We start from the raw sequence: 22,779 nt of genomic DNA on the forward strand, positions 1-22,779 counted from the left end.
GGAGCCAAACTAGGCTCAGGCTAATGGCTCCTTCACCTGCCCACCAGCGTAAGCAGCATTCCAAACCTGGCTGTGCTCCCCAGCTGTGTGTGCAAGGATCTCCTCTCAGGCCTTGTAGCTTTTGAGTGCAACCCTGGTAGATACCAGCCTTGGCAAAGACAGAGAGAGGCACCTGTATTTGGAAAGATAACTTTGCTGTCCCAGAGAGACCAGGGACACAGGAAGAGTTGGAAATCTCTTCCCACCTTCCAGGTACATGGAAAAAAACACCCAACCAACAAAGCAAAACAAAACAAAAACAAACACAAACAAACAAAAACCAAACAATAACACAAAAACATAAAACCAAACCCACATTTCTACCCATTGCACTATATGCAGCATATTTTTAATTTAATAAAATAAAAAGAGAAAAAAAATGCCTTGCAAAAGTACCAAAACCTGCTTGTTTGTCAGTCAGGTTGTGTTGACGAGAAAAGGATTGACCAATAAAAGCCAGGCTTCTGGGGAAGAACAGCTTTCACTGCTCCATCCCCTGCTGTCTGTGGAGCAGGAACAAGGCACCGCAAGCGGGCTCTGCCCCATGTCCCAACCCTCCAGGCACAGACTCTGGCCAGCCCCTGGGAAAACCAGGGCCAGTGCCTCTAGGTGGCAGGAAAAAGAGGAGTTGTTTGTGCTTGTCTGAATGGCAACTGCAAAGCCCAGAACCCATGGCACTGAGGGACCCCGAGGTGGTGCTGGGGCTTCTGGGCAGCGCAGGCTTTGGCCTGTAACAGCAGCAGATGTAACCAAAATTAACCTTGAAGGACTCAGCAAGCCTTGGGAACTGCCCAGCTCAAGTACTGCATAAAAATCAGCCTGGGCTGAGGGGGGCAAAGAAAGTGTCCTGGAGCAGGTGTAAAGAATCTGTAAAACCAAACTGGGAGGTACTGGCTTTCACTGCAGTGCCCTCCCAGAGATCCCAGGCCTGGGGTAGGACAGGCTGGGTATCCTTCTCCTGGCTGTGCCTGTAATCACCTCTGCCTGACCCAGAGCCCCTCCTGAAATGGAGAAAAAGCAGTCCCTACCCTTCAACGGCCTCAGCTTGGAACTTGTCTCACTCAGAGGTGTTTCAAAAAAAAACCTAGTGTTTTGCTTGCCCTTTCCTCTTGGCATGCTCTGTAGTACTAACAGAAATGGAGGAGCATTAGCCAGAGGCAAGAGAGTGCCAAGGAAGTGTTCCCTTTTTCTTCAGTGACTTTGGAGAGAAGCCACAAACCAGAGGTGGGGCAGGAATACCAGCAGCCCCATGCTGGTGTTTCCCCAGGCCTGTGCCTTGGCTGTAAGTCTTTGACCCATTAAGGCAAATAGAAAGGTTTGGAGCTGCGTCAGCCCAGAGCATTTCCTGGGCTTGTTCCAGCCCCTTTCCCAGGAAAAGTAGATGGAAAACTGAGTCACTGGTCCTGTCTATCCATATCCCACTCTTCTCAGTTGGTTCTGAGAAATCCAGCAAATACCCTCAAGTGGAGGCAGGACAGTGGGCATGGCTTAAATGCCATGGCCTCAGCTTCCTTAGACCTTTTGAACAGGGGTCTCGCCCAGTGGGAGCTTCTTACTGTGCTTCTTCATGCGGCTGCGGGCATAGACACGGAGAAAGAGGGCCATGAAGACAACGGCAATGCCCAGCCCACCCACAACAGTGACAGTGTGGCCATAGATGAGGCAGGAGAGGAGAATGGCAAAGGCCTGTCGGAGTGTCATGATGATGGTGAAGACAGCTGCCCCAAACTGGTTGATGGTGTAGAAGATGAAGAGCTGGCCACAGGCAGAGCACACGGAGAGCAGCACGGCATGGGCGGTGAACTCCGAGTGGCGGGCCATGAAGCGCAGCGACTCTAGCAAGGCACCCTGCTCCACGAGCGAGCCCACTGTGAAAAGGCAGGAGAAGACATTGACACCAAACATCATCTGCACGGGAGACATCTTGTAGGTGAAGAGAGCATCCTGCCAGTTGGAGGTGAAGCTGTCAAAGATTATGTAGCCAGCCAGGAGCACTATGCCAGAGAAGGTGGTGACAGTGGACACCGTCCTGTTAGGAGCGCTGGAGAGCAGGAACATGCTGACCCCCACGGAGATGAGGGCAGCAGTCAGGTACTCCCAGTACTCATAACTTTTGCGCGACACCAGTTTGCCCATCATCATCACTGGGATCACTTTGGAGGCCTTGGCCAGCACTTGGGTGGGGAAACTGATGTATTTGAGTGCCTCATACTGACACCAGCTGCTGAGGATGTTGGAGAGGGAGGCAAAGGAGTATTTGTACATAGGAGCCCCATGGCGTGGCTGCTTGGTCAGGGCACAGTACAGACCAGCCACAGTGAAGGCCAGGATGCGGTTCATGAACACGAGGAACTGGGAGTCCTTGAACTTCTCTCCAGGGTCTGCTTCAGTGGCACCGTATGTTCTTGTCATCACACGCTCCTGGAGGACACCCCATGTGAGGTAGGAAGCCTGCAAAGCAGCAGGAGCACAGGGAGAAGTTAGGACCTATAACAGCAATTGCCAGTAACAACAGGCAGAACAGACCCCAGGAGAACCTTGGTCTCCCCAGTGTTGCTCATCCTCTACATGGCAATGCTTCCCTAAGACACTGGGAGATGGGACCACCCTCCACTCCACCCATCTGGGGGAATGCGCTGATCCATGTGGTTACAACCAGGAACATCCTATTCCAAAGCACACCTGCTCAGCGGACCGGGGAGAAAAGCCCACAATGTAAACATCCTGGTGAGAGCGAGCAGTTATGCTTTGAGCTACTTTAAGGCTGTGGAACCAGACTGACTGAATCAGGGAACATTACTGATACACAGCTGTGGTTTTGTTGCTAGCTCCCTGCGGCAGGTCCTGGCAGTTTTCCCAGTGGCCACTGCACTGGTTTTCACTTCCAGCTCCCTAGGCCTGGTTTTTGCATCCAAATCAATTCTAGTTTCAAAACCAGCAGACAAAATTGTCCACGAGGGATGATCACTGTTCTGGTTGTCATGTCCACTACTTTTGGTGCAACAACACCAAGTGCCTCACAGAAATAACTTCCTCTCATCACACATCCCCCAAGAAAGTAAGACACAGAGAGATGGAATAATTTAGTGGCCCACAGCATGTCTGAATAGGCTGGGGGAGTAAGCCAGAGAGTGAGTTGTTTCCTGGCTGCAGGATACCTGGGTTTTTCTATCTCGGTGCTCACATTGCTATTTTTTGTCCTCATAGATCAAAAAAGTTGCCATTCCTAATGATGCTCAGGCTGTAGCTGAGAATTGGGGAATCTAGGATTTTAAATCCCTGTTTATCTGTAGGTGAATTAAGTATTTTCTCTCCAGTACTCAAATTCAATCCATCAAGGCAGAATGCATCAGCCCCAGACAGTGACCCATGGGAGAGCCTGGGATAAAAGAGGGTTCAAAATATCTGCTGATCTGACATCAGAGCCAGAACAAAAGCAGCCTTAACAATCTGCTGAATCACAGAATTTTCAGAAGCTCTAGAGGCTGATCAGACAGACAGGATCCTCCAACCCAAATGACAAAAGCAAAATGGACCTCCACAGCTCTTGGAGGTGGACTGTCCCAGCCTCCATCCCTGCCTTGATCAAGGACAGCACTGCATGCTTGGTCTTCCAAGGATCTGACAGTCACTAACCTACTGGCCACTTCCTCCTTCCAGAACGGAACAGCCAGACATGCACAGGACCCCTACCTGTAGACCAGCAGCACAGAAGAGCAGCTTGAAGACCTGTCGGGCTGTGGAGGACTCTGTGGGCTCTGCTCGGGGTGGCAGGGAGCCATCGTCCTGATGTACAGACTTCACCTCAGAGCCAAACACACATGATTTGATGACAGGGAAGCAAATGCCTCTGCCTGAACAGGGTAAGAAAAGATGGAGACACAGTTACCCAAAGCCTGGGCACCACATGCTGCACCAGCTTGAGAGGTGAAACCTCCCTCCTCACTAGCCTCCAGATCTGCTAGCATGGGGGCCTCAGAGAAATTTGTTTCAGGATAGCAGCTGGAAAGCACTGGGACACAGATCTGTGAGTGGCTCAGACATGACAATGCAGGTTGAAGAAGGGAAGCTCCCGCTCCTACCTGTCTCCAAGTAGTTCCTTCTCTTGAAGTACTGGATGAGAAGGAAGCCTGGTACCACAATACTTGCATAGCCAGCAGCATTAACAAAGAAACGGAAGAGCCAGAAGTCCCCCCAGGAGTCCTGCAGGGCAGGGGCGATCTCTTCACCTGTAGCCATGGTAGGGAGAGAAGCCAGCAGGAGGGGAATGTAAAATCTGTGGAGAGAGAAAGAGGCAGGTGGTGGGCTACTGGTACATCGGCACTCCACATGCCTGTAATACCCACCCTCCAGCCTGATCCTCATCACCTGTAACATGGCCACCTAGACCCCACTGCAGCAAGAACAGTGATACTGGCAGCACACAGAGTAGGAAGAGTCCTCTGGAGCTGAAAAGCACAGGCCAGACATCTATATTTGCTTCTGTTAAAGGTGGTTGCTCTGGAACATGTGGACTTACAACTTTGGATTCCCAGGATTAGAGAGAACACTGATGTAACCATCTGGTTTTGATTACATTCTTACTCCAAATACAAGAAGCACCTCACACCTCACCTTTTAAAGTTAAACTTTAGCACAGCTTTTGGGTGGAAAAGGAAAAGGTCACTGAACAGAACTGACTCCTACTTAGAAGCTCATGTTTCAAGCCTGTGGCAATGAGCAACCTACCTCTGGAAGCAAACAGTTCAGAGCTTTCCCCTCCAGCTACACTAGATGAGTGGAGGAGAGGCAGGGTTTAGGGCTGCCAGCCTCACCCACCTTCCCATGCAGCCCTGGAAGTGTGCCAAGGCATTCCTCACAGATCAGAGGAAATTACCAGGGTTCACCAGCTTGGCAAAATACAGTGAGAAAGCAAGGCTGGAAAGGAACTTTCCTACCAACTGTCTGGTTGGGATTTTACCAGGACTATGCAATGAAGTATAGGTGATATTCTTCAGCTGTAGCGGTAGGAAGCGATCTAACCAGCTTTAAAAGTTCATGAAGGAATTCTTCCCTTCACAGTCCTCTCTGTCACAGAGGCAAACCTGCAATATTCACAGTACTCAACAGAATGAGAAACCAGGCAAGAACTTCCTACACCCAAGGCCGCCTGTATCCTCCCCTCACAAAGCAAGCTACAGCTTCCTGCATCAGGGTAGAAGGTTTCCCTGGTCCATGCTACATCCCTCAGCTGAAAAAGCCTCCCACTTGCCTTGGGTGAGAGTGCTGTGGGCTGGCTATATAAACATGTACCAGAAAAGCTCCTGTGACTGAAAGATGTTAATTCCTCCTCCCCCTGAAACAAGTGAGTTGAGGAATTTAAGCCCTATTTATAAGTGTACCTGGCCCCAATGTTGTATAACTGTGACCTCTAGTAGCCTCCACACAAAACTCAGAGATTTACAAACTTAAGGACTTTAAAGGCAAAAAAGTCCCCTGCCATTTCATGAACAAGCACTTCCACCAACCTCTTGTCCCCTTGGGAAAGACCTCAGGGACTTTTCTAATTCTCAGCTACTGTGGCTAGGCCCTTGGAGTTCCTGGGGCTGACCAAAGCTGAGGTTGTGTTTCACCCAGAAAACTCCCTTCTGTGACTTTAAAGACGTAGAAATTCCCAGACGAGGGAGAGGTGCACAATACTCGCATAGCTAGGGGTGGCTTTCTTTGCATTCTTCTGACTCCTCTGTCTCCCCCCTCTCCTGGAAAAGACAGTCTGACACCTCCACTCAATCTGTCCTGCTGCAGGGGCATCATCACAAGCTGTACAGGTGCTGTGGGATGCACAAACAGGGCTCGGTGCTCGCACCTGGGGCTGAAGCTGCCCATGTGCTCCTGGGTTTGTCCATAGTAAGTAACTGTGGCTGACAGTGGGGTGCAGAAATACCATTCTCTTTTGGAGAAGTCAGATATAAATGACTGGGTCTGTTGCCACATTTGCAACTTGAGAGGGACTGCAATCTCTGTTCAGCACGACTGCGCCTGCTGTTACCCCGCCAGTTCCTGCAGCACTACCATGGGAGGAGAATCAGCTCCGCTCTCCCACAGCGACCGTGAAGAGGAGGCTATGGAGGGACAATGGTTCTCTATGCCTGCGCTAGCAATTCCCAGGCCCCAAGAGCTGACTCAGTGCAGCAGCCCTGCCCTCTCTGCCGAGGCTGGGAAGGAACAGGGACCCCAGTGTTACAGGTAGAAAGCGGGGGGGGGGGGGGGGGGGGGCTGAGCCGGCAACATGCTGAGGCATGAAAGGAGCCTTAGTCTACGAAGCAGTCCAGGAGTCGAGACACTGCTCTCCTGGGCACTGCAAGGGCAGCTCTCAAAGGCACCGCTTCAGAGCCGGGCTGGCATCCAGCCCTCGAACTGGGATGGACAATTGGGTCCCGACTCTGAAAAAGATCCCTGCCATCCCTGCCTACAGTCCTAATACTCTCCAGCGCGCCTCCAGCGCCTGGAAGAGCTGAGGCCAAATGCAAGCTCGGAGCTGAAAGGTCGATACTGCCATCTCGGGATCTCGTGTCTGCTCCCTGTCCCTTCACGCAGCCGGGTCGCAGGGGGTGCCTGCCACCGTCCCCCCGGGCCGACCGCTGCCGCTGCCCAGGGGCCACGAGCAGAGGCGCGGGGCTGCCGCTCCCCGCCGGCCGCGGCACGGCGCGGGGCTCCCGGCGGGGAGAGCCCTACGCCTGCCGCTCCGCCGCTTCTGTGCCCGAGGCTCCAGCGGCCCCGCGGGAGAAGCAGCGCACGGCCGGCTGCGGGACGAGCGCGGCCCCGGCGCCGCCTCCCTGCCCGGCGGCCGCGTTCGCAGCGAGCGGGCCGGCAGCGCGGGGCGGCCTTCGTCCGCCCTCAGCGAGCAGGGCAGCTGCCGCCCGCGGGCCGGCCGCTCGCCGCGCCCGCTCTGGCCTCGCTACCCACCTGCAGACCGGCCCGGCCCGCGCTTGGCCAGCTCCCCTCAGCTCCGCTCCCGGCGCCGCGGCGGAACCCCGCCCGGCGGGCGCGCTCCGCGCCCCACAGCGCCCCCGCCGCCCCGGAGGGAGAGCGGCGGCGGGGGCCGTGATCACCGGAGCACGGAACCAATCCGGCTGGAAGAGACCTGCGGTCATCGAGCCCAACCTATGACCGAACACCACCGGCTCAACCAGACCATAGCACTGAAACCGATCTCTCCTTAAACACCTCCAGCGAAGGTGACTCCACCACCGTCCTTGGCCTGTCTATTCCAACTGTCTCATCAGCCTTTCTGTAGAGAAATTCCTCCTACCATCCAACCAAAATCTTTCCTGGCACAGCTTGAGGTTATGTCCTCTTGTCCTGGAACTAGTTGCCTGGGAAAAAAGGCTGATCCCCACCTGGCTACACCCACCTTTCAGGGAGGTGTAAAGAGTGACAAGGTCTCCCCTAAGCCTCCTTTTCTCCAGGCTAAATACTCCCAGCTCCCTGAGCAGCTCGTCATAGGGCTTTTGCTCCAAACCCTTCCTTCACCAGCTCTGTTGCTCTTCTCTAGATGTGCTCCAGCACCCTCTTGAAGTGAGGGGCCTAGAACTGGCCACAAGACACGATGGGAGGCCTCACAAATGAAGAGGGGCAATGACTTCCCTAGTCCTGATGGTCACACTATTCTTGATTCAAGCTAAAAGCCTTCAAAGCTAACTCCTGGCTCCATCCCTGGCCCCTGTCTCAGGTTAACCCTCCGAGGTGCCAGCCCTGCACTGAGCACAGCCACAGCTGGTCCCTGAGGCAGGTGCTGCCCAGGGGCTGCAGGTCAGTATGACACCTACTGCAGCCCCAGTCCTGAATCCCCTATCCCAGCCACAGGCGTGGCTGCAGGGCTGGCTGGAGCCAGCATGTGGCCACTCAGTGACATTTTACAAGACATCTTTTTAAAACAAAGAGTTTTATTTTAAAGTAACAAAACAAACAAAAACGTGCAGATCACTTGTTTCTGCCTTTTCCCTTTGCTCCCAGCTACAGCCCTGGCCACACCATTCCACGCTGCCATGCAGCACGTCACTGCTTCTTCGAGCAGCCTGGAAGTGCCTCATGTCACCTGTGAAAGATGTCCTCAAAACAGCCCCATGGGTTTGCAGCAGGGTTGAGGCCCTGCCAGAAGGTGAGGCAAAGATTTAGAAGAAACAGAGCAATCCAGCTTGGGACTGCTGAGGAAACAAGGCAAAGTCCAGAGGCCTGGTGGGGGGTGGGGGGGCGGGGGGAGGGGGTGTCCTTATGCTGCTTTCCTGGCACTATTCCCTTACAAGAAGGGAGGATGAAGACGAGCTCACTCCAGAGCACCCTGGTAGATTGCACCATCCAGTATTTGTCCTAAACAATAGCAGCTGCTCCCACGCAACAAGTGAGGAATTTTCCTGGCTGAGATGGCGTATGACATCTGTGCCTCCATTCCCACAGCACCTTTGGCTAATTTCCTAATGCACTGCATGTGCTCCTCTGGCTGGAGAAGTAAATGGCAGGGAAGGGTGGTGAGCCTGAACAACAGGAGGGATGGGAAGATAATGCTGCCACCTCTTCCACTTTCAGCCTGGGAGGATGTAAAACCCAGGGAAGACTCATACCCTAAGCTTTTTAACCCCCTCCCAAGGCAGGAGAGGGGGCAGGATCTTCCTGTCCTCTGTGAAAGAGGAAACCACAGCACAGTAAAGCAGCAAGGTGTCAGTCACAATGGCAGAAGCAGGGATCTACAACCTGGTCTTCCGCATCTCCTATGCTCTTTCTCCAGCCCTACAGCCAGATGTTTGGCAAGACAGCATGGGAATAGAGCACCTTACTAGGATCCGCAGCCTTGGCCTTGAGCACTAGAAAGGCTCTGCAAGTCGGGAAGGTGCTGTGCTCCCACTCACCTTGTGCAGTGTGAAGGACCTGAGGGAGCAGGCAGACTGGAAAAACCCCTGTAGCCCTCACATCTCTAAGCCCCTCTAGTGATCCACAGCCTCCTGACACTGTGGGGTGGGTGAGATCACATGAGACCTCTGGTGCCCATAGCAACAACAAACATTTATTAGAGTGAGTGTTGACTCTCCTCACCCCACACTTATTCTGATGGGGTGCCAGACAATGCTCTGTCCAGCCTACAATGTGAAAATTAGTCCTCTTCCACTCCTTCCCTGTGTATGCTGGAGATCCCCACAAGTCAGACTCATGGCAGGGAGGGGAAATTCAGTCCTGCTGCAGTACACAGATTCTAAAAGAAAAGCCTCCCCTATGTAGTGCTCATAATGCCACCTTCTTCCATCTGGGAAGGCAGCCTGAGGCAAACAAAACTTTTCCAAAAAGGGGAGGGGCAGTGGGATAAGTCTCCCAAAGTGTCTCTGCTCCCACTGAACTGCAGACAGGCGACATCCAGTGGGCAGCAGGGCAGCAGCACCGAGGAAGGAGGCAGCCCAATGGGCCAAAGGAGTCCATCTGCTCATTCAGAGCACACAACAGGCTTCCCTGAGATCTTCAGGTCATCGAAGGGCAGCAAGGCAAGGAGCTGCAAAGATCAAGGGTATAGACATGTAAGCAACCAGGGTTGTGTCTCCACCAGGGAGTGTAGGGGCCCAAATCTTCCCCCTACCCAGTCCTCCAGCCTCCCACATCCCCAGGGAAGTACCAAGAAGCCCTATTTAGGCTATTCCTAGGGCTCAAGGCAAAAGGCAGTTATCACACACATCACAGAGCCAATGCTTACAATACATCGGGAAGGATAGGAACAGCTAGAAACTCCTTCTAGGAGGGTCCATCTAATCATCTAACTCCTGAACTTCCTGACATACTTGCAGAGCCACAGGCTTCCCCCCATAGAGACTCACATCATCATTGCCATCAGCCAGGTCCTGAGCTGTCTCATTCTCCATGTTCCTCAGCAGGGTGTCAGCCCCAGAGTGTGAGAGGATGGCAGCGATGGCAGCATCCTTGCGGCCCACGGCCAGGTGGAGCGGAGTGCACCCGTTGTACATCTGGGCATCCACGTACGCCCCATTGCGCAGCAGAAACTGGACAGCCCTACAGTTGTGGCACTCCACAGCCAGGTGCAATGGGGTCTTCCCGCTCGTGCCCTCCTGCAACCCACAGATCACAAGGCTGTGGGTGGGGGGCCCCCTCAGCTGGGCCCTGCAGCACCCACCCACACCCCTTTGACTGGGTGCAGAGGGCAGTCCCCACCCTGATTTCTGTCACAGCACCCAACAACCTCTCAAGGATCTTTACACTCTGCTCCCTCAAAATTTAGTGCTCTCAAGCCTCACAGCAGTGCCTGCCCCAGGGCTGAAGGGAATGCCAAAAGGAAAGACCCACCATCCCAGCCTTTACAAAACATCACACCATGCCCAGTCTTACCCGAACATCAATGTTGGCGCCGCTCTCCAGCAGCAGAGACATCATTGGGATGTTCCCTTTCAAAGTACTGATGTGCAGACAGGCCAAGCCTGTGATGAGGGGGCAGAAGAGAGAGTCACTGTCAGCCCAGACCACCCTGGGGCACACCAATCCCATCCGCATTCCCATTCTGCTGTGCTCCTGGATCCCTGCATACACATCTCATGGTCTTTGCCCTAATCTGGCCACCAACTCTGCCACTGCACTGTCCCCATGTCTCACCTTGCCAGTTCTGGAGCTGCAGGTCCTGGTAGTACCCACGGGGCTGAGTTGTGTCATCTGGTGTGGCTGGGCCCTTCAGCAGCTGCTGGGCACACTGCAGGTACTGCTGCTCACAGGCCAAGTGCAGCGGGGTGTTGCCGTTACGGTCCTGCAGCCCAGGGTTCACTCCCTTGTGGATCAGTGCCTGGATCACGCTGGGCTGCTCCAGGTACACAGCAAGGTGGAGCGGGGTCTGGAGAGAAATTAGGAGAGGGGAAGATGCCCCGTAGGACACCAGGTATGATGAGCCCCACCAGTCTCCAGGAGTGAGCCTGGCAGCAAGAGCTGACCGCCACGTGGGACACCCCCATCCCTGTTGTGACGTTACATGTGGCTGACACTGGTGTGGTCACGTGGCTTGCTGTTCCCCTGCACCTCAGCTCATGAATCACCCATGGAGACATCTCATTCTCCCAAGTTATCTACCCTGCCAAATTTAAGCCATGCCTCTTCCATGGCTGTCTGCAATGTCCTGGGGCCTTGCAAAGAAGCTCTTCACCCCACAGTGCTGGGAGCTGTCACACTTCTCTCTCAGGTATCTCCACCTCTCTTATTCCCCTCCGTGCAAAGAGACTACACACACACAGGACCTTCACATGCTCTGGGGGAAGCAGGTGTGGGATTCTGGGGAAGGGGCAGATGGATTGAGCAGCTATCCAGGGAACCGCCTATGGCATTTCTCTTTCTCCCATCTTCTGTCTATTACAACAACATACCTGGAAAAGATCATTTTGGATCTCCAGCACCTCCCTGGGTAGCTGAGCGATGCAGCAGAGTGCTACAGCTGGGACACAGTGGATAATAGCCAGATGAACCAACCTACAAGGGGTTAATGGTGACAGGAGAGAAAAGAAAGAAAAATCAGCCATGCCCAGGAGTAGAGATCCTTCCCTGCTGCATGAAGGAGCAGGGAAGAAAAATTTCCCTGCTTCTTCCAGTCTCCTTCCCTCCAGCTTAGAGGTCCTGCATCTTGCCCTTTCCCTTGGGAAGCTCAGCAGAGGGCCAAGGCAGGAACATGGTCTCAGGCTCCACAGGGCAGTCCTTCACTCTGATCCTCACGGGGAACAGATCCTCTTGTCCCTGCTAAGCAACACAGGGTCCTCCCTCACACCTCACAGATGTGTAGGGTTTCAATGTGGTACTGCCCAAAGCCAGGCCTCCAACTGGTGTAGGTCCAAAGGGCCTGGGATGTCTTTCCCAAAGTTCAGGAGCGGGGTTTGGTGGCTGTGGAGAGATGTCTGGGCTATGGCAGCTACCTGGGGAGTTCCAGTTCCTTACTGCCAGCTGCACATTGTACTTCTGCTTTCCCCTCCACAAAGGCAAACAGTCAAAGCTGGGCAGCAGCCCAGTGCTGGTCCAAGATCACCTGCATGGCACAGTCCCTATACCAGCTGATCTGCCAGTCCCACACCGATTTCCTCTTCTCTTCCCCACATCCTTCCCTTTTAGCACTGTCATGGCAGGGCTGGCACACAGCCCACAAGCACAAAGGACACCTGAGATGCATCTGTCAGAGCTTGGTGGCAAGCAGGGAACTCTGGTCCTCAGGACTGTGGTCCCCACAGCCATAGGGTGGCCAGGCACCCGAGTCCCCCAGCCCAAGGACTGGTCTAATTTCCAGGCCCCGGCACAGTCAGAAGAGAAGCGAGAGCACAACAGAGGCAGTGCTGAGAGGGAATTTCCAGTCCCCTCTGCCAACCTCCTGTCTCCCACGCCCCCTGCACTGAAGGGCCCATCCTCCCACCACAGGGCAGCCCCCACAGGCCAAACCTGGCTACCATGGTCAGCAGGCAGCATCTCCTACTCTGCACAGCAGGGCAGACATGAGCTCAGCCCCCTGACCCCTCACCACTACACTAGAGGCCCTGGGTGGCCTCTGTCTCTGAAAGGAACCAGTTCCAAACTGAAGGCTGGGCTCTGCCATCTATGCTACTTTGATGGAGACTGAGAGGGTGAAGAGATGGAGGGTGAGAGCTGTGCCAGCCCTGGCAAGACACTCTGTTCTCCAGACAGCCCAGCTTTGGGATGCCACCAGCAATGTGGGGCATAGAGAACATCCCTCCACAGGCAGGAGAACAACACCTGGCCTTAAAGCATTGCAGACAAGAAGTGGGATTGGGATTGTCTTTTTGCCAGTTGCACTGGGACATAAATTTGCTGAGAAGGTCAGAGACCAGTCCCCAAGAATGTCTTTTATTGACCTCCTCCTAAGTCCTACTTGAAGATCAAGACAGCATCTGGGACCCCAGGCATCTTCAGTTGAAATCTGATTTTGAAGGCAAAACAGGGCCAGTTCCTCTCCACCCTGCTGCCAGGGACAAGCTGTGCCCAACAGGAGAGGCTTTGTCCCCGGGGAAGCCCCAGGTTATGTTGCAGCAGGGAATTCCCCACTGGAAGGGGGAGGCCACCCACACTTGCTTGCCTCTGCACAGCCATGGGGTGCCCCCTCACTGCCAGCACTCCCAGAGCAGGGGAGAGAGCTGCAGGGGCCATGCAGACCCATGGACAGGGTCTGGCCACCCTCCATGGACCATGAGGCAGAGGCACAGCCAAGGGGCCCAGCCCAGGAACAAGGCAACCAGCTGTAAGGACAGCCCTCCCCTGATCAGGCTTTTAGGAACCCTAGCTTAGGCATGATCTCAGTAGGGAGGTTCCCTGCTGGGTTTTGCATCAATCCCTTGGGCAGCACCTTAGCTGAGGTGTCCTTTGCACACTTGCAGGGACAGCCCCTGTTTCTCCAAACTTGCTCCCAGGCACCAAGTGAGGGAAGAGGCTGCAAGGATCTGACTTTTTCAGATACAACAGAGTTAAGACTGCTCAAATAAGGGACTTTCCACAGCAATTCAGCTTGAACTTTAAACCGCTGGTGCTTTCGCTTTCCAGAGCCATGCTGGGCTCCCAGGGGAGAGAGCAGTGCTCATGGTTGTGTCCCACGGCAGACAGCCCTTGTGCCCCAGGAATCCCCCGGGCCCCTCTGTCACTACCCACACCACACGGCACTATCATATAGGGACGAGTGGGGCAGTCACCCGGGGGAGATGGAAACTCCCGAGCAGCCCTCTGCCACAGCCAGTATCTCACTTTTCCTGGCTTGGCTGCCTTTGCAGCTCAACAAGGCAGCGGACCCACTCGGGGCTGGGCTGACACTGAGTTAGTTTGGGCACCCATGCTGCACAGGCAACAGGGATGGCCATTTTCCTGAAAAGCTCTGGCTTTCTCCTCTCAGCTGGGATATGCCTGCTTTGAAGGATAGCTTTCCACCCTCCCCCTTCTTTCTCCACCCGGATGCAGCCTCCTCCTGGGCTTTCATTTCTGCATTCGTTCCTGCCTTTCCTCATTATCAGCCCTCAACTTCCTGAAATGGCTGCAAGAACCTGAGCTACTTGGGAGAATCATCACATGGCCAGTGGGCTGGGAGGAGCCCACCATGAGCACATGAGCACTGAGGCATTCTGTGCCACTGCAGTGCTGCCAGCCAGGAACTGGGACTGTCTCCTAACTCAGGAAACCTGAAGTGCAGGCATTGTACCAATCTTCACTTTTTTCCACCGAGGCTACAAGCACACCACTCTCTGTGTCACAACAGTCGCACAGTCCAGCTGCTGATGGGCTGCTGCATGCTGGCACGTCGTGTGCCAGAGCTAGCTCATGGTGAGGGAGAGACACCCACTCGCTGCCAGAACCTCTTCTTGCTCAGCCACAGCAGTGTGCCCTTGCCAGAACAAGCCCTCTGCCCTGCCATACTCAGATCCTTGCCCATCCTGGGCTGCCTACACATCTCTCCTCTGCTTTCCTACACTTGCCTGCTCCCTCCCTCCCCATCCTCTTGCCTGCAGTGCTTCTGGCTGCAGCCACAGGGGTGGAACTGTCAGAAAGGGCAACAGGGAGTTTTGAAAAGGGCATGGGATGAGGAGCTGTGAGCAAGGGAAACACAGCAGGAGTACAGACTTCTGGGTTCATTCTCAGCTTTTCCACTTGCTCACCAGCTGTCCCAGCATAAGGGGACTCAACACTCTGAATCTCCAAGGCATAGGACATACCTGGCACCTGTCTCCTCTGCTCACCTGTCGGTTCCCGCCCCTCACTGTGGCCCCAGTGTTCCACCCATCATCAGAGAGATAAAATCCCTGGAGCAGAGAGGCTGGGGCTATCCCTGGGGATATCCCAGGGAATGAACATGCCATGCCGAAAGTGGTCCTAGCTTAAGCACAGGAGAGCATCCATTTCCACAGTGCTGTCCATCTCCAACTTCTGAGTGACCTTAAGTGTCCAGTAGGAAAAGTTCCCACACATGAGGACTGGAGGCACGAGAACAGGGTAAGGGGTGACACCAAGCTCTGACACACAAGCAGAACTGATGAAGTCTCACCAGTTCTCTGGCTATCCTTTCCCATCTCTTTAGAAAAGGAGCTGACCATGCAGATTCCCCCATCTGTAGAGCAAGACACCTTGTCCACAAAGCAGCCTTTCCCTTAACCATATCACCCCAGAAGCACCTTAAATCAGGGTATCCAGCATTCAATTGAATTTGCTTTGACAATTTTTTTCCCTCTAGATAAGGTCTCTGCCTGCAGCAGGAACAGCTCATTCCCAGCTCCTTGTTTTGGCTGAGTGGAGCAGTAGATCATGCAAGCAATTTACACAAGAGAAACCTGTTCAGGGGAGGAAATGGCCCCAGCAGCAATAGAAAAGAGAGCAAGGGAGGAGGAAAACAGCAGGGGAATTCCACACTTACCCTGCTCTCCTGCTCCAGCCCTGTAACCTGCACTGCTAACCGCTTCCTCAGCCACCAGCATGAACCTCTGCCAGCCGGCTTAGCAAGCACAGCTTATCCTGCCCTGTAGCCCTGAACCATCCCAGCCTGGCTCCCCTCCTTCCTCCCCACATACCAATGCAATGCTGCCCAGCTCCATAAAGCTGTTCCAGCTGCCCTCTGGCAGCTCCAAGAGAACAGTGGATCTCAGCTGCCTTATCCCATGTTCTGTGTTCCTGCACTGTAGGTTTCATCAGCCTTTTTCTGGGAAAGGCACAGCTTGAATTTGAGTGGAGAGGGGAGTTGGGATGGGACTGGAGGGAGGCTGCAGCTAGAGGGATGCAAAGCCCTTTCAGCCACGTTGGGTTCAGCATTGCTAATCTCCAGTCTGGGCAGCAGCTGCTTCCCAGCCTGCTGCTCCTGGGACCACAGTGAGGGGTGGGAACTGACAGGTGAGCAGAGGAGACAGTCTCACCTTTCTTGGGGTGCTCTGCAGAGGGTCTGGTCTGAGTGCTTGAGAATGAGGGCAGCTGGAGGCTGACTGGCAGGAGAGGCAGAAGGGCGCTGGACACCTCATTTTTCAGTGAGCTGGGGATGAGAAGGTACCCTGACCTCCCAGCCTCTAGATTCTGCACCCACATATTTGAGAATTTTGCTCCATTTCTGAGCAGATGGTGGCTCTGGGATTGCAGAAGCACTAAGCATCAGATGCATGTGGGCTGTTCCCTGCAAACAAGGGGCCTGTTTGCTACTATCTAGGCACAGATGGGCCAAATCAGAAAACAGGTCAGCCCACCCAAGCAGGGGCCAATCACCATCAGAGAAGCATGATGAACAATTACAGTAAAAACAGTAAACATCCCAAAAAGTCCACTGACTGTGGACAGTCCATTTCAAACAGATCAAACTCACAACTGACTCCTTAAGAGGCAAATACATTCTACAGTTTCTGTACAAAAAGAGATATCGTGAGGTCAGAAGAGGAAAGCACCTGGACTTTGCCAGAGCCTGTACAACACACCCTAGCAATCATTTACAACCCCACAGATATCCTCACTGTCTTAGGATTTTCTTTTAATGAGGCATGAGCTGTGAGTCTAAGATACCTCAGGGCCCCCCTTCAGCTCTGGATCTGCCCCAGTCAGAGGGGCTTCCCAACTCTGTGACACAGAGAGCATCCCACACAGCTCATTGACAGGCACGTAGTAACCACTCTCACAGCTCAGAACCTAGAACCTCTTCCTACACAGTCATGTCTGACTCCTCATTTTTTCACATTATACTAAAAAAACCTAAACCCAACCCTGACCCAGCAGCAGTCAAGCCCACCTGCAGAGTCCAAGGACCTGAAGCTCTCTGCGCCTTGGCTGATCTGTTACAGCCAGGCTTCTGCATCCCAAAACATGGAAATTTCCAGCTATTCTTTCCCTTCCTCTGTGCTGAAGTTCCCTGTGTTTGTCTCTAACCCTGAGGCAAACCTAGGGAGGTGGAAAGTTTGAAGAAACTTCCTCCAGGCCAGGCTGAAGTCATCCAAACAGGGAATAAAACCTCTTGCATGCATGATCTCAGAAGGCTGCCAGGACTTACCCACTTTATGCCAAGGCTATATGTGTGTGACCTCTGCAGCAGCCAGAAACTTCTGCGGCATTCCAAAGCAACTTGTGCAGAGCTGCCTGGCCTTGCTTAGAGGGACACCAAGCTCTCCTGTTTACCAAACTCCTGAGCACACACAGAGGAAGAGCTGAGAGTTCAGGGACAGGGAGATGGACACAGGAAAATCTCCCTCCTGGCAGACCCAGGTTAGGACTCACTTTCTCTAATGCCCCACAATTGGCAGCATGCTAGGGAATAACTTGGGATGGACTTGAATCCTGACAATTAAGCAAGGTTTCTGAAGACCCTCTAGTAAAACCAAGAGCATCCCCACTTCCCATTAACTATGGCCATCCCACTGCTGGGCAGCTGGCAACAGCCCAGCCACTCCCAGCCTGACCAGCAACCCCGCATCTGACTTCTTTAATCCTTCTCCTAAAACTGAGTCTCTCCAGTCCCCTGTTTCTTTTTCCTTTCTTCCCTTTCTTTTATCTTTGCTGTCACACTCTGAGCAATCCCCCAGATGCACAAGGGTTCAGCAACACCCTTGTACAGCAGGGGAAAGCAGCCAAACTGGAGTAGACAATCTGAATGGGGACAACCTCTATTCCCCTGCTCAGGGAAGATCTTCAGCCCAAGCCCACATGACTGGAGAGGGTTATGATTGGCACAAGCCAATGAATAGTTAGAAGTGGCTCTTGGCCCCTTGAAGATGAGCCTCATGCTCAGCAACAACCTGTGCAGGCAAGAGAGGCCCCTTCACCGCCATCATGTGAAGAGTTCAGAACATCAGCTCCCATGGGGCCCTGATTTTACTTGATTAGCTGTCCCCAAGCCCTTGTTAAGGCATTTCAGCCCACGAGTCACTGGCACGTGATTTCTTATCAGCAGATGGGGCACCACTTGTCTCTGGTAGAAGGAGGAAGTCAGGCTTCCTCTGCTCCCCTCCCTCCCTGAAACACACACCCAACCAAAACCACAAAGTCCCATTTTCCATCTGAAGAAGGCCTAGGTCTTCCTTCTGTGATTAAGCTGGGGTGCCTCGACCTTCACCCCTACAGAGGTGCTGCACTGCTTTGCATACAGAGACCCATGCAGAAGACAGTCACTCTCCTGCAGAGGTGCAGCCCCCAGCCTCTGCATCACCATGACATCAGGCACAATGGCAGAAAGTGGCATGTGGCCCAAGGACTAGCATGGGTAGGAAGGAAAACATGGTTTGCAGTTTAACATAGACTACACAGTCCTAGAGAGAGGAAACTCTGCTTAACTTCACACACTCATGAATCAACTCTGCCTCTCCAGAGTTGGCAGAGGCTGACATCAGCCCAAGGAAACGGGGAGGTTTTCTCTTGTGCTGGGACACAAGGTGATTCCTTCACACCCCATTTCACCTCAAAGGAGCTGGTCCCACACTCATCCTTTTCCCAGGATGGTGGAACTGTGCATCTGCCAGGTGAAGATGGGAAGGACAGGGTTTCCTCAATGAATCCTCACAAAGGCTGAGGTGGTCTGGAGGCTGGGGCACAACAATAAATCTGCCTGCAGTCCACTCAGAGGCAGCCAGGCCCACAGTTGGAAAGCCCCTCTCTTCACTTCCACACAAAGCAGTCCCATCAGGACCCAAATCAGCAGAAAAGGCGTTAGTTTACATGGAAGAGACAGATATTTAGAGTTTTAGGTCACAAGGAAAATATGGATTCTTGGAGGAGACCATTTGAACTTCAGTGCACAGGGTTTCCTCTCTACCTGTCAACACAAAAAGCAGGATACAGATCACTGTCCAAAGTGCACCCACGATCTTCTGCTTGCCACCCCACTCCTCATGCTTGATTTCTCCTGCCCTCACAGCTGAGCCACACTCTCCTGGGGACTAATGTGCCTTATTACTGTGGCTCTGAATTCCCTGAGGTAGAGGGGCTGCCAGTAGCACTTGGGAGCCATGTAGAAGATGACATTTGGGCAAATAATTATTGGAAGACAGCACCCACACATTTCACTGGCTATTATACCCCCATCCTTCCTGTTAGCCAATTTCCTTCCTGCCAAAGTGAGACTCCTTCTAACTTTGGGCACAGGGAGAGACAGTTTTAGACCCATTGCTTTATCCTGCCTTGCTCTGATGCTCATCTCTTTTGGAGGCAGGCAGGGAAGTATCCAAGGAGGATCCTGCTGACACTTCAACTGCCCAAGTACGTGCTCTTCACCTCTGCCTCCACCTCCTGTTTTTACCCTTCAAGTGCCAGGCTGACAAACACAGACACACCTTTAGATGGCACAGGTGGGTGAGCCTGAATCAGCTATGGACAGTGAAGATTTTTGTCAGACGTAGAGCCAAGACTTTTGCCAGCTCACTTTTGTGTAAGCCCAGTGCTCCTCTCAGCTCAGCACCAGCCAGGGCATCTGGGCAAACAGGAACTAGTTAGGCAAAACCCCTGAACTTTTTTGTATTTTCAAAATTACAATTACAGGAAAGCGTAGTTCCCCAAGTCTTCTGAAATATAACGATAGTATGATTTTAATTCTCTGCCTGGAGCTGTTTTGTGGCAGACATTTAAAAAAGGCACACAAGGAAATACATTGCTGACAGAGATGAAAAGAAGAAATGAAGATGGGTTTGTCTGGCCAGATGAAAGGGATGTAGCCTGTGACCATCTGATCCCTTCTCTCTGGGGACCTTTTGTCACTGGATGAGCAATTGCACCATAGATTTCAGCATTACTATCAGCCCTGACTTGTCTTCACATACAAAACCGGTGGCAGTTCAGTGAGTTCCTGGGTGCTCACAGTTCCCATCTGCATCAACCTGAGTGGTAGATGTTCAGCACTTCTAAATATAAATGCCACCTACCTCTGCCGCAGGGTCAGGAGGAGAGAGAAGAATAGCAGAGGCACAAATCCACAGCCTCACCACTCTAACCACAAGAGCGGGGCTTTTTTTCCCAGCAGTAGGAGTAGATCCCAGGAAAGCCTGCCTCCATGGTGAGCCCAGAGCTGCACAACCAGCAGACCTATAGCTCCCTCCCTCCGTCTTAACAGATTTCCTATTCTGAAATGCACTGGGAGTGAGAGAAGACAGAATAGCAAAAGCAACCTCTGAGATCCTCTCCTGCCTACAGTAACCAAGGCACCACTGATTAATATTTTCCTAGTTAATAAGATGTTTGCATTAGGTCTCTCCAAGCAAGTCTGACAGACAAAGGGCTTCAAGCACCAAACAAGACAGCCTCAAGCACTAAAAGCATCTCCAACCAGCTGCATCTGTGGGGCTCACTAATAAAACAGTGAGAAGCCCCAGGCACACCATGACAGACAAACATGGTGGGAAGCATTACTTCCACAGCTCTGATTAAAAGACACCTGGTTCTCTCCATGGGCACCTTGGCTCTGGCATTAGAGCTGGGAAAACTGGCAGAACTCCTCCATTCTGAGGAGCCACAGAACCAGCCTGTAGATAGGACAGGACTAGAAAGCCTGTCTGGGGAGTGTGGGAGGCTGGGTTTAGTGTAACTTAAGCTTGCCATGAGACTTCCAGCCAACCCTCAGAACAGATCCCAGAGTCAGCATTAATGAACTAATTAGCAGATGCAGAGATTCCTTCCTAACAGGGAAGTAAACACAGGCTGTCTCCCAGCTCATCTTCAGCTTCAACCCAGATGTGCTCTGCCAGGCAAGGACAGAGCTTTCTTGCTGCTCTCACTATCAAAGACATTTGCTTGATCATGTCAGTGCCTCTAAGTTTCTCTTCCTCTTGCACCACTTCTCAATATTAAACTCTAGCCTGGTTTTGGGGCAAAGTTTGCCCTCAGCTGTGAGAACACTTCGCTCACACTGCATGCACACTCATGATGAAAACCTTCCATCGAGGGAATGTACAACAGGAAAAAATGCTGTGATTACCTGAAGGTAATTACCAGAAGCCAAACCAAATAACTCTATCGTGATGCCTCTGCCCTTGAGAGGGCATTACGGATGTGGGAAGCCCTCCTTGTTAAGAGAAACACTTGTCTCTGTCACAGAAGCTCAGGAGGGCAGCCACACATTGGGGTGTGCGTCACAGCTCTGCCAAAAGCCATGGCTCTGTGGGCAAGTTGGCAAAGCAAGGCGATTCCCACCTGAGAACAAATAGTTCTTGGGTTGCTTGGTTGAGCAGCGCCTAACACAGCCATCGCAAAGTCTTGCCCTGCACAGCTAATCTTGTTTCAGGACTTGCTTATGTGCCATCTCATGCAGCCAAGCCTTCCCTATTGTGGAGGAAACGTTGCATTCTCTGGGGAAGAGACAGAGGAGAGGCCTGATTTGCTCTCCCCTTTCTTCTAGTTGTTAGCAGCCCCACAGCAAGTGGAGGTGGGCTTCCCATGATGGGTCCGTTCTGTGCCAGGCAGCCTGGGGTGCCTCTCTTCCTGCTCACTCAGCTGGACCTGGCTCAGATACCTCTCAGGGTGGCTGAGATACCTTAGGCGGGTGAGGGGGGTCATCCACCCAAACCGGAATGCCAAGCATCCACGCACACTAAGGCAAGGCGGGAGGCTCTTAGGACAGGGGCCCGGGAGACCTTAACAACACGGCTGAGCGGATGCTCCTCGGGAGAGGGTTGGAGACCACGGCAAACACAGCCTGGCTTGTCTCTCGGCTCCCCGCCGCTGCAAGGGGAGCAGCCCGGGGCTGGGGGGCAATCGCTCGCAGCTGCCCGAGGGTCACTCACGTGTCTCCGTCCTCCGAAAGGTAGGTGAGGGCCAGCTGCTGCCGACCGAGCTCCTCGGGCCGTGGCGGCGGCTCCTCGGGGCGGCCCCCCGGAGCCCCCGGCAGAGCCTCGGGCAGGGCGCCGGAGCTATAGCTGGAATCCAGCCGCTCCTCGGCGGCGGCGGCCTCGGCGAGGGTCTCCTCGGGAGCGGCAGGGGGGCCCTCGGGCGCGGCGGGGGTCTCCCTGCCGCCCGGCAGCGAGCGCAGCGACTCGATGCCCGAGTCGCACTGCCCGTCCTCGCCCTCCCAGCCCGCCGCTTCCTCGCGGCACTCGCCGCCCGCCGCCCGCGACATGGCTCAGCGCCCGCCGTCCGCCGGCCCCGGCCCGGGTCCCGCTCTCGGCCCCGCTGCCGGGGGGCTCATGGCCGGAAAGCCACCGAGCGGCGGCCGGCGCACAATCTAAGGCGCCACGGCTCCGCCTCCGCCGCCTCCTCCTGCCCCTGCCCGCACTGACTCAGCCGCGCCCGGCCCGCCTGCCCGGGATTCCCCCGCCGCCCTGCCCCGCCCCGGCACGACGAGGGGCTGCTTTTCCCCGCCCTCCTTGTCTGCGGAGAGCACCAGCAGCGAGAGGGCGGCGGCGTAGGCGGGGGCCGGAATCTGGGGTGCGCAGGGCAGGGAGGCGGTAACGCTGCACTTCCCTAGGCCGGGCAGTCTGTCTGTCTGTCTGTCCTGGGCCTGCCTACCACCTGCCCGCTTGGTTTGGGTTCTTTAATAGCAGGAAGGTCTGCTAGGGGAGGGAGCGGGACCTTGTCCCACCCGGCGGTGCGTGTGTGAGGATGCTGGTGCGTGTGCGGGTGCCGAGTGAAGCCGCAAGGCTCCGTGGGAAACAATGTGGTGGATGTCACTTGTAGCAGAGGTGCAAACAAGGCGTTTGCTTTTCCCATGTGTATACATTAAACTGTTCCACTCACTAAGACACCTTCTCATCTCTTCTGCCTTTACAGGGGAAGCCAGGAGGTCACTGTAGCTGGCTGCACAAGCCTCTTGGT

At 53.9% G+C, this 22,779-nt stretch overlaps 2 protein-coding genes across 4 annotated transcripts; both read right to left on the minus strand.

The window, feature by feature from the left end:
• Positions 1–157: 157 nt before the first annotated feature.
• Positions 158–9,062, minus strand: SLC35B2 (solute carrier family 35 member B2). Of its 2 annotated transcripts, none has more exons than XM_077782030.2 (4): positions 8,925–9,062; positions 4,122–4,315; positions 3,733–3,893; positions 158–2,490 (listed from the first exon to the last, which is right to left on the minus strand). In XM_077782030.2, exons 2-4 carry the CDS (start codon positions 4,276–4,278, stop codon positions 1,552–1,554), a joined length of 1,257 nt encoding a protein of 418 aa, XP_077638156.1. In that variant the 5' UTR covers positions 4,279–4,315; positions 8,925–9,062; the 3' UTR covers positions 158–1,551. The 2 variants fall into 2 exon arrangements, with proteins under 2 accessions (XP_077638156.1, XP_021406139.1); XM_021550464.3 differs by lacking the exon at positions 8,925–9,062 and adding an exon at positions 6,985–7,054.
• Positions 9,058–22,241, minus strand: NFKBIE (NFKB inhibitor epsilon). Of its 2 annotated transcripts, XM_021550447.3 has the most exons (6): positions 21,753–22,241; positions 11,418–11,520; positions 10,663–10,894; positions 10,402–10,490; positions 9,876–10,124; positions 9,058–9,556 (listed from the first exon to the last, which is right to left on the minus strand). In XM_021550447.3, the coding sequence occupies exons 1-6, from the start codon at positions 22,082–22,084 to the stop codon at positions 9,491–9,493; spliced, it is 1,071 nt and encodes a 356-aa protein (XP_021406122.1). In that variant the 5' UTR covers positions 22,085–22,241; the 3' UTR covers positions 9,058–9,490. The 2 variants fall into 2 exon arrangements, with proteins under 2 accessions (XP_021406122.1, XP_085431716.1); XM_085575590.1 differs by lacking the exon at positions 9,058–9,556 and having other exon boundaries at positions 9,566–10,124.
• Positions 22,242–22,779: the final 538 nt, after the last annotated feature.

The sequence above is a fragment of the Lonchura striata genome, chromosome 3, assembly GCF_050655825.1.
Source record: "Lonchura striata isolate lonStrDom1 chromosome 3, ASM5065582v1, whole genome shotgun sequence".
Taxonomy (NCBI): domain Eukaryota; kingdom Metazoa; phylum Chordata; class Aves; order Passeriformes; family Estrildidae; genus Lonchura; species Lonchura striata.

What these genes read in the sequence shown, in the direction of transcription:
- SLC35B2 (XM_077782030.2), bottom strand. Translation starts at nt 4,278, where the DNA reads ATGGCTACAGGTGAAGAGATCGCCCCTGCCCTGCAGGACTCCTGGGGG. An exon ending in AAGGAACTACTTGGAGACAG is followed by an intron (nt 3,894 to 4,121) that starts GTAGGAGCGGGA and finishes TACCCTGTTCAG; the next exon opens with GCAGAGGCATTTGCTTCCCT. An exon ending in TCTGTGCTGCTGGTCTACAG is followed by an intron (nt 2,491 to 3,732) that starts GTAGGGGTCCTG and finishes GCTGCTTTGCAG; the next exon opens with GCTTCCTACCTCACATGGGG.
- NFKBIE (XM_085575590.1), bottom strand. Translation starts at nt 22,084, where the DNA reads ATGTCGCGGGCGGCGGGCGGCGAGTGCCGCGAGGAAGCGGCGGGCTGG. An exon ending in CTTTCGGAGGACGGAGACAC is followed by an intron (nt 11,521 to 21,752) that starts GTGAGTGACCCT and finishes AACCCCTTGTAG; the next exon opens with GTTGGTTCATCTGGCTATTA. An exon ending in GCGCCAACATTGATGTTCGG is followed by an intron (nt 10,125 to 10,401) that starts GTAAGACTGGGC and finishes TGTGGGTTGCAG; the next exon opens with GAGGGCACGAGCGGGAAGAC.